The following is an 8,890-nucleotide window of genomic DNA, read 5'->3' as shown; positions in this document are numbered from 1 at the left end:
TAGACAAGATAATGCAGGGTTGAGGAAAGAAAGGGGTGGGAAGGAGGGAGGAGAACTGATCAGTTGTTTCTTTCCAGGGACGGGCGGGCAGGGATAAGGTCGATGCTGCAGGTGGAGAGGGCGGGAGAAGTCTTGTATCAAGTGACTCATGACAGGCTGTTGAGCAACGATCGTCTATTCACAAAACATGGGAGGTGAGAGGTGTAGAGCGAGCAGTGAATGATGGCGATGACTGTGAGTCTTCTACACTCACCACCCCGCAGGATCGTCGCTCTATGCTGCAGGCGCTGGGTGTAGAGACGGGATGTGTGAGATGGGCAGAGAATGCTCAGCAAGAAGAAGTAGAGAACGCTATAGAGGTGGTGTACAGGCTTTCTCTCTCTGTCTCTGTCTCTGTCTCTGTCTCTGTCTCTGTCTCTCTCTCCTCCTTGCTCCCTTGCTTACTCGCTCTGTCTGTCTGTCTGTCTGTCTGTCTGTCTGTCTGTCTGTCTGTCTGTCTGTCTGTCTGTCTGTCTGTCTGTCTGTCTCCCTCTCTTTCTCTCCTCGCGGTTTCTCCCTCATGCTATTCTCGTTTCAATTTATTCGACCAGTACACGTTGGTCTTGACGAGAGAGGTGCAGGTAGAGAGATCGCTCAGCAGGCTGCGGCGAAGTCTTGAAGACATGCGATCAGCGTTGAGCGACATGTGGCAATACTTGATCGACATGAGGGACAAGGTGCTCCTGACCGAGGGAAGGAGGAGGAAAATGAGCGCATGGCAGCTGGGAGTCAGCGGGAAGGGTCTCTTGGAGGAGAGACAAGCTCTCTCCCTTCCTCTCCTCTTGTTGCGGGTGCATCAGCTGCTAGTCAGTCACGTCGATGAGGTGAGCCTGACCTTCTTCTACACTCCTCACGCACTTGAAGTTGCGATGGAGGACGCGGATGTGCGAGTCGCTGAGCCTGACGTCTTCCTTCCCAGACCTCCAGGTCTGCCACCCTCCTCTCGCTTCTCCTCCTCACTCGTGCAGGTCGTCGAGACCGCGTGGAGAGTCAGCGCATACCTGCCAGACGAGCCGCCTGAATCAGTATGTCGACAACGAGAGAGGAGGGGAGGAAGGGAAGAAGGGAGGGAGGAGAGGCTCTCTTGAGAGGTTGCTCAAGGTTTGCAAGCTGTTGGAGGAAGGGCTCAAGGAGTGGGAGGAGCAAGCGTCAGCTTCAGCGACTGCAGGTGAGATCATGATACAGTCTTTGTCAGGAGTTTGAACGGGCTGGTAGGGTCTGCAGATAAGAAGAAGAAGAAGAAGAAGAAGAAGAAGAAGACAGAGGATGAGACGGGGCAGGACGACGAGGAGGATAATTAAGAAATAATATTACAATTCACATTCAAAACTTCTATCTTCACCTCACACCAAACTTCCTCTTCTCGTTCAACATCCTCGCCTGTCGCACCAAACGAATCAGAAATAGCGACAGCGCTTGCAAGCTCAAGAGTTTGCACGTTAGCGGGTGAGGGTTAGCGCTAGCTATGAAGTAGAACCGCACGGTGGCATCTCCCATTTGTCTTGGCACCAGTTGATCCACTTTCGCTCCTGCCTCAGTTGTAAGGACTCAACGTTTCTCCACTTCCTGCCCCACCTTCTCCATGCTGTCTAACTCCATCCCGCAAGGCGCTTCGTCAAGGACAAGAACATGCGAACGGAGGCAGGAGAGGTGACGAGCATCCAGCAGGCCTGCACGCACTGGTCAGTCAGCGACTTTTCCTCCTGCTCTTCCACCGGATGCTAGCTGATGATCTGCCCATGCCCCTCCATGCTGCATATATCCTTCCCGCAAGATGCGGATCCTCTTCACGATCTCGACGTCGCTCTCCTTCATGTCCATCCACGTCGTGTCGCTCCCCCCGTCGCTGAGGTCCTCGAAGTTTCGCTTGCCGCATGTCCTAGCGCTCGCCGAGCTTGGCATGAAGGAGGCATCGATCTGCAGTCCCGCCATGGCACGTGGCACCTGAGCAGCTCCAGCTGACAGAGGGAGGCGCGACAAGGAAGAAGCAGAGGGGCTGAAGGAGGCTACCCAATGAGCCACCTCAGAGCTCATGAGACGGCAGCTCTCCCGTGAGCCTCCGCACATCTGGAGCCAAACGTCAACGCAAGCCTCCTGTATGCTTGTCCAGCCCCTCTCATTAGATTGAGAATGGTAGAAAGTGTGAGTGAGAACGAGGAAGGAGTGGAAAAGTCAGGTGCAAAGCGGGATAGAACAATGGGTGAAAGACGATCGAAAATGAGGACACGATGAGAAAAATCTTGTGAAGAAACACCAACCAAGGAAACAAAGGAGAATAAAGAAGGACAGGGAGGGAGAAATGACGAGATCGATAGATAGAAGATCAATATGGGATTAAGGTGAATAAGATAGTGAAGATGAATGTGTGATGATTGATATGGGTGAATTCATGGGTGGTTGAGGGAAAACATTTGGAAGCGAAGGACAACGGGGCAGTCTGAGGAAGCGATCAATGGTGATAGAGGTTGTAGTGGTCATGGTAACGTCGAGAAGAAAGCATCTATGGTGGTGATGATGATATCAAGAAGAGACAATAAGGTTTGCTGTTCATGTTGTTCTTGCTGTTCTTGTTCTTCATCAACAGAGGTGTCTCAGGTGAAAGCGTTACTCGCCATTCAGTGCAGTCGGATACGTTCTAGCACCCCCTCGTACCTAACCACCCCACCCTCACCTTACCGACATCAACCATACCCAGGGACCCAGTACCCTACCCTGGTCTTCATCACCTGAACCCTGTAGATATGACCCCTACTTTTCCTTCCCAATTTCCTTCCACCCACCTACCACTCAAGCCTACCCCCTGAAGTCCCCTACCTGTGTCCATTTGCCTAGTTACCAGCACTACCCTCACCCACCTGGTTCTCGGTAAGTGAAGGGTACCCACTGTGGTTATGCAGATGGGGAGGGGCCAGGGGATGAGGGGAGGTAGGAGATCAGAGCAGGGGGGGTGGTAGAGAAATATATAGCTTTCAAGGGGTAGGGATAGCAAAATGTACCGGTTTCCATCTATATAGACAATAGGGGTGGTCTCGAGTCGGTGGGGGTACCCTCTGACACTCACGGATACTCACGGATACTCACGGATACTCATGAGTACTCATGCGATGAGACCGCTTGGGGGTGGGAGTGTGGAAGGGAGGAGAATGGGAGGAGAGGGAGCGAGCGAGAGGAAGAGATGGATAGAGGTGGCCTGAAGAAGCGAGAGAACTGTCTAGAAAAGCGAAGTGACGGGCAATGTTGAGAAGGCGACGGAAGTAGGGGAGGATCGGGGCGTGAAGGCATGAGAGTTTCTACTTGTTTGTCTGGCTTCAGGTCATAAAGTGATGGCAGGACGAGGATGCCGGCAAAGACGCATGTGCAACCGCACCGAGGTCATGGCTCTACTTTGCCTGTCTTGGCTCTGAGGAGAGGGCAGGTGATTCAGCCATGCGAGAAGTCAGCTCCCCGTCCCAACGGAGTGGAAGTGTCTCCTCCATCACCCCCCTGCGATCCGCCAAGAGGGGCAAGAAGGATCGCAAGTCGCTTTCCCAATCTCCGATGGTGCAGATGCACTCGGGTGCGAGACGATGGAGGAGGAGGAGGAGGAGGAGGAGGAGGAGGAGGAGGAGGAGGAGGAGGAGGAGGAGGAGGAGGAGGCTAACTTTGTGTTTCATCTCTTAGCCAAGGGGCTGTCTTCTGGCACTCTCATGACCGACCAGCAAGTCGGTCTCATTTTTCTCTTGTCTTGGCTCCTCACCTTTCCAGCAGTTCAGTGCTGCTTCCTTCAAGGCATCTGATACTGAATTCGCCATCAGCATCCCCTTGTTGAACAAGGTGCCTGGCTCTCCGCCCTGTTTCTGCTCCCATGCGCGAGTAACTTTTTTCTCGCTCCTATAGCAAGACCGTCTGCTCGCTGTCCAGCGACTACAGAAGTCCTTCGAGCCCCTGCGAGCGCTGCTGAGCGCGAGAGCAAGCAAGAAGAGGTTGAGAGGGCGAGATGTCACGAGGATCACTCATGCATGTGAAGGGTGACGAGGGTGAAGGAAAGAAAGAGGAAAAGGCAGAGCTCTGAGATGGTCGAGGACGATCCACAGCCCGACGATAAGGTGACTCGTGTACGGGCCGAGGAGCTCGGCGATTTTCTTGGGTATGGCTCTCTACCTCCGCCTTCTCTGTCTCATGGTAAATTTTTCTGCTCTAGCTCACTGTTCTGTGTTGGGCTGAATGAAGTGACGAGAGCTCTCGAGCGGGTGATGCGACAGCGCCAGCTCCTTTCTCCACCTCATTCCCTGCCGTTAGGATAAACTCGCTCTCGTGATCGTCTGCAAAGACTCAAAGCCCTCGTAGCAGCGGACGGAGGAGGAAGGAAATTTTTTACTTCTTGTCGCAGGTTTATAGTACATCACCTCCTTGCTGCTGCAGCTGTGCGCAACACTGTTATATGCAGCATAGGTAAGAGGCTTCAGGGTCAAGTCAAGGGGGCAAGAGACGAGGGATCACTCACCATGACGGCAGGGGAGACGAGCTTGTCATTGGGAGAGTTATTCGGATATCCTTCAGCGCTGGCCGTTGGCTTCTTCAAGGACGAGTGAGAGGCTGGTTGCTCGCCCTTCTCTCTGTGACCTCGTTCAGGTTCTTGCAAGAACAGGCTTGCGAGCGAAATAAGGAGGCGTACGACGAGTTCATGACGGTGATGGATATCAAAGATGACCCGATGTGCTTACGAATGATGTCAGATCGTTCAGTTCCTCAGGTCAAGAGCTCCATCGCTCGACATGCCCTGGATGAAGTGACGCGTTTCAAAGTACAAGTTTCATTGTCGCTAATGGTACACACTCTACACGATTCACTCTATATCTGAATATCCTCCTCGTATTCTCGTCTCAAAAAACAATCACAGTCGACGAGCTTCGTCCTCGTATCATATCCGTATTCATCTGTCCCTCACAGCTTGGTCTTCTCAGAGTCAACAGGCGGGGTAAGGCCCAGCTCCTTGGAAAGCTCCTTCGCCAACTTCTTAGCTGCCATCTCCTGAGCCTTGCTCGACACTTCGGTAGCAAGTTCCATCTGCACCTCGTTCTCGACCAGGGCATCAACAAGATCAGGAAACATTCCGCAGTACTTCACTTCTTTCTCTAGCTCCTCCTCAGAGAGTGGGGTCATGACCGCGCCACCATGAGCCTTGGCGAAAGCCTTCAGGTTGGCTCTCACCTCCTCTTCACTTGGCTCGTACGTGAGTCTCTCCCACACAGCCGTGGCCGCCTGCCTGATGGGCTTCACAAGTGTCTCAGCAACGGACAGCTCTGCCTCCTGCTCGTCGTACGCCTCAGTCACCTCAGCTTGCAAGTTTGTTTGCACATCATCTTCAGGAACAGCATCCCTCCACAAATCGCCGTAAGTGACCAAGTGCGATCCAGCTTGTTTCATGTAGGCAACCGTGGGGCGAGGGTACACTCGCCCTGTAGATCTGAGCGAGAGGCGGTTGTGCACATTCAAGAAGGGAGTCAAAGTGGTTGAGGGAACCCAGGCGTGAGAAGGAGCAAGAAGGGATGCAAAGGAAGTAACTGCTACTCCAAGGAACAGTATGTTTCTGGATGGATTCATTTTATGGTCTCAGTTTTGTCCCGAGGTATTTGTTGACGTGCTTTGTAAGTTGAGGAGCGCAAAGAGCTTTTCTGACTGACAGGCAAAGAAACGGACGCAGACGAAGCTGGCTCTGCAAGAGGATGTTCAGGAAGAGAAGAGGAGCAGGTAGGAGAGCGCGGGAGGCAGTCGACTCCGAGTCAGTCACTGGGAATGAACAAGGAGGAACTAGCGGGAGGGTACAAGAGGAGGACGGCAGAGGGTGTGCAAGCGGGAAAAAAAACGAGGGAGAGGGAATACAAAGATGAGGGGGTGGGGGTACCTCGAGACAGGGTACTTTTATGGAAGGGTAGTTTGAACTCTGTATTTAATAGGGGTCTTTGCTGTAGAATATATGGGTACTGATTCAAAGTGTTCAGTTTAGGGGGAATGTGAAGGGTGGGGGTGATTCAAACGATGGAAGGGGCCATATGAATTAGGTAGTGTGGGGTAGGGGAGGACTAAAAATGTAATGGGGTGGGTGGTACACAATTCGAGATAAGATTGGGTAGGGTACTCAAAATTCTAGATCGGTGGGTGGTTTGGATAAAGTATGGTGGGTATTCATGGACACGGGTGTGAGCTCGAATCTAATCTCCGCCAATGGCATGGTGCGATGTTAATGTAATTGAATCGATGAATCCATTGATTTATTGAGGTGTAGCGATATGATATACATGATCTGAATGATTGTTACTCAGATCTAGGGTAGGGTGTATTCAGATGGGAATGGAGGGTGGGTACAAGCTGTGTAGTGTGGGCGGAAGGTGACAGGTCGCATGGGCGGATCTCATAGGGGGTAGGTGTGTATTGTCAGGGGTACAATGTTTGAAGATCTGCAACTCTAGGGGTTCTGGACGGCACTGTGGGTTAAAGTACCCCTTAATTCTAGGCAGAACAATCGAAAAGAGGAGGGGTATTCATCTTGTCGAGTCTTCTCAAGTGATGTGCTTGGGGTCGAAGGGGTGGAGGAAGTGGTGGGGTGGGTGACTGATGGTCATGCTCCAATGACAAGTGGTAGGGTGGGTTACAGAGGGGTGGTGGTGGCTGAAATGGGATCTAGGTGCAACAAGGGGTGGAGGGAAAAAATCGAGAATGCATGGTGGGGTACAACAATGAATGGTAATGTACCGGTTGTTCCACGGAGTCACATGGGGGTAATAGAGACCTTGGTGGCCCGACTAGGGTAGGGGAAGGATTTGAATTATAGAGCGTTAGAAAGACTTTTAAACGGTGTATATTTATTTTTGAGCTGTGGTATATATTTTTAGAGGGCCGGGGGGTGATGGTATCTCCGGCTTTTATAAAATTACGTATTACTGAATCAGTTTGATTTGAGGACTTGGAATCGAAAATGAGTCGCTTCAGATGCACCCACAAGCCCTGTCTTCAAGTCCCGCGCTCATAGTACCTTCACCTACCGTTTTCGTCTCTTGTCCTTCAATTGATTTCTTGATACCTCCTCCCTTCCTGGATTTTTCTCCACCCCACCCCCGTACTTCCCCGATGTAGCCTTATCTAAGCCTCCTGTAAAGTGCGAGAAAAGATCCTCTACTGAACACCCTACCATACAAAATTTGAACCCCCACCTACCTCTTCATTCTCCAAGTACCCCTATATGCACCAGCACTACCCTACCCACACACCCTCAATCATTTTATTACATGATTGTGACAGTCACTGCCCGACGCGCTCCCCTGTTGCACCCCTTTTTGCATCCATTGTACTACCCCCACCCCCATCATCCCTATAATCCTGCTCATATTTCCAGGTAGGTCACAGTCTCCAGTCCCTTAGGTGTCGACTTGGGATGCGAACCGGACGGGGTGGTGTATCGAAAAAGAATCTTTTTGAATCTTTGGTTTCTAAAACTTGACATCTAGAACCTTCTTGAGTAGCAGGTCACGTCACGCTGTGCCGGCATCGGTCACGGCTCTATCGGGCCCGCCTCACTTTTCGTCTCACTGCTTGAGGCTATAGGGGTTGGCCCGTCAAGCACCGGCAGCACCAGGGCTGGTGCTGGGCCGAGCCCCTGGCCGAGCCCGGACGCACGCGGTCAGCGCGGGGATGTGTCCGAGACATATAAGCCGAAAATGAAGGCGATCGTGTTGATGGCAACGATGACTGCGGTGAGAGGAGGAGGAAGGAAGGAGAGGGGGGGGTTGCGGGAGAGGATGGGGGTGGAGGAAAGAAGAGGAAGGAGGAGGAGAAAGGAGGGGAATGCGGAGGAGGGAGGATCCTTTAGCACTTCGGGAAGTGATGACAAGGAATCATTTTTGTTGAGGGTTAGTGAAATATTGATTGGGGACTGTCGGTGACCTTGGCAGATCTTGACAATGACGAGACAGGTGGCGGCGTTTCAGGGAAACATGGCGATGGTGGGGAGGAGAGGCGTTTCATGCGCAGTCTCACCCGTCATGTCCGGTGACCAGGGTGTTGGTATCTCAGCAGCAGTGACTGAATGGTGAACTGAGCAGCGGAGGGCACTAGCAAGCAGCTCCGATCTCCTGCACTTCCTCGCAGACAGGTCTCGACTTGTTATCCTCGACACGTTGGCTGAGAGTCTTGATGCAGATGTTGACGAGCTTGACGCCTCTCCTCCTCCCATCGTTGGGGCTCATGTCCGTCTGCTCCTCCCCTGCTCCTCCTCTGCATCTCTCTCATCTCTTCTAGTCTCTTGCTTTCATACTCGTCAGTCCTTCCTCGCCCTCGCCCTCGCCCTCGCCCTCGCCCTCGCCCTCGCCCTCGCCCTCGCCCTCGCCCTCGCCCTCGCCCTCGCCCTCGCCCCTCCGATTCCCTCGCTCTGACCGATTGCTTTCTCATCGCCTTAATACATCAGCCTCAACCCTGCTGCTTCCTTCGCGGATGCTGCAAAAGAGAGCAAGGTTCCTCCTCCTCCTCCACCACCAGCACAGCGGGCTGGTAGTCCGACCGGAATTGATCAGGCTTCACTCCGGGCCTGGCAAAATTACACTTAGGAAGTTAAAAATCGGCCGCCGCGCCGCGAGAATACTAGGAGGGCGCTGGGCTCAGCCGGCGGCTACCGGATGCCGCAGGACGGACTACCTGGTCCGATCACCTGATCGTGACACCGCCGTAGAGAACGGTCTGCACAGTCGCCAGGGTAACTTGAACACTGTAACCCGTAGCGAGTATTAATAGACGAGGTCAAATGCTGACGTGCGGGCGCAGCCTGGAACTGTAAGGCGGATCATCATCGCAGGTGAGCCATGATGCCGCCCGGGCCGGT

At 52.9% G+C, this 8,890-nt stretch overlaps 5 protein-coding genes across 5 annotated transcripts in view; 3 read left to right on the top strand and 2 right to left on the bottom strand.

The window, feature by feature from the left end:
- Positions 1–921: 921 nt before the first annotated feature.
- Positions 922–1,340, top strand: GUITHDRAFT_114027 (hypothetical protein; the record flags this gene model as incomplete). The annotated part of the gene is made up of 4 exons (XM_005826702.1): positions 922–966; positions 1,008–1,064; positions 1,141–1,207; positions 1,255–1,340. 4 exons carry the CDS (start codon positions 922–924, stop codon positions 1,338–1,340), a joined length of 255 nt encoding a protein of 84 aa, XP_005826759.1.
- A 24-nt stretch (positions 1,341–1,364) lies between these two features.
- GUITHDRAFT_154288 (hypothetical protein) lies at positions 1,365–2,106 on the bottom strand (the record flags this gene model as incomplete). Its single annotated transcript, XM_005826701.1, has 4 exons — positions 1,365–1,419; positions 1,522–1,568; positions 1,615–1,709; positions 1,755–2,106. 4 exons carry the CDS (start codon positions 2,104–2,106, stop codon positions 1,407–1,409), a joined length of 507 nt encoding a protein of 168 aa, XP_005826758.1. The 3' UTR covers positions 1,365–1,406.
- Positions 2,107–3,465: 1,359 nt separating this feature from the next.
- On the top strand, positions 3,466–4,811 carry GUITHDRAFT_114025 (hypothetical protein; the record flags this gene model as incomplete). Its single annotated transcript, XM_005826700.1, has 10 exons — positions 3,466–3,579; positions 3,784–3,852; positions 3,916–4,001; positions 4,046–4,165; positions 4,220–4,268; positions 4,318–4,361; positions 4,409–4,470; positions 4,534–4,606; positions 4,651–4,708; positions 4,755–4,811. 10 exons carry the CDS (start codon positions 3,466–3,468, stop codon positions 4,809–4,811), a joined length of 732 nt encoding a protein of 243 aa, XP_005826757.1.
- Positions 4,812–4,818: 7 nt separating this feature from the next.
- GUITHDRAFT_154286 (hypothetical protein) lies at positions 4,819–5,851 on the bottom strand. Its single transcript, XM_005826699.1, has one exon. The coding sequence runs from the start codon at positions 5,620–5,622 to the stop codon at positions 4,963–4,965; it is 660 nt and encodes a 219-aa protein (XP_005826756.1). The 5' UTR covers positions 5,623–5,851; the 3' UTR covers positions 4,819–4,962.
- A 1,831-nt stretch (positions 5,852–7,682) lies between these two features.
- Positions 7,683–8,890, top strand: part of GUITHDRAFT_154285 (hypothetical protein) — a 12,056-nt gene continuing 10,848 nt past the window's right edge. The window contains exons 1-5 of the mRNA XM_005826698.1: positions 7,683–7,769; positions 7,989–8,064; positions 8,118–8,167; positions 8,215–8,261; positions 8,480–8,525. Of these exons, the coding sequence (XP_005826755.1) occupies positions 8,010–8,064; positions 8,118–8,167; positions 8,215–8,261; positions 8,480–8,525 (198 nt within the window). The 5' untranslated portion in view covers positions 7,683–7,769; positions 7,989–8,009. The remainder of the gene's footprint in view (positions 7,770–7,988; positions 8,065–8,117; positions 8,168–8,214; positions 8,262–8,479; positions 8,526–8,890) is intronic.

This window comes from Guillardia theta (genome assembly GCF_000315625.1).
Source record: "Guillardia theta CCMP2712 unplaced genomic scaffold GUITHscaffold_72, whole genome shotgun sequence".
Lineage (NCBI taxonomy): Eukaryota > Cryptophyceae > Pyrenomonadales > Geminigeraceae > Guillardia > Guillardia theta.
Note: the sequence above shows the minus strand (reverse complement) of the source record. Positions and strands in the feature narration are given on the sequence as shown.

Coding starts and splice junctions, on each gene's coding strand:
- GUITHDRAFT_154286 (XM_005826699.1), bottom strand. CDS start 5,622: ATGAATCCATCCAGAAACATACTGTTCCTTGGAGTAGCAGTTACTTCC.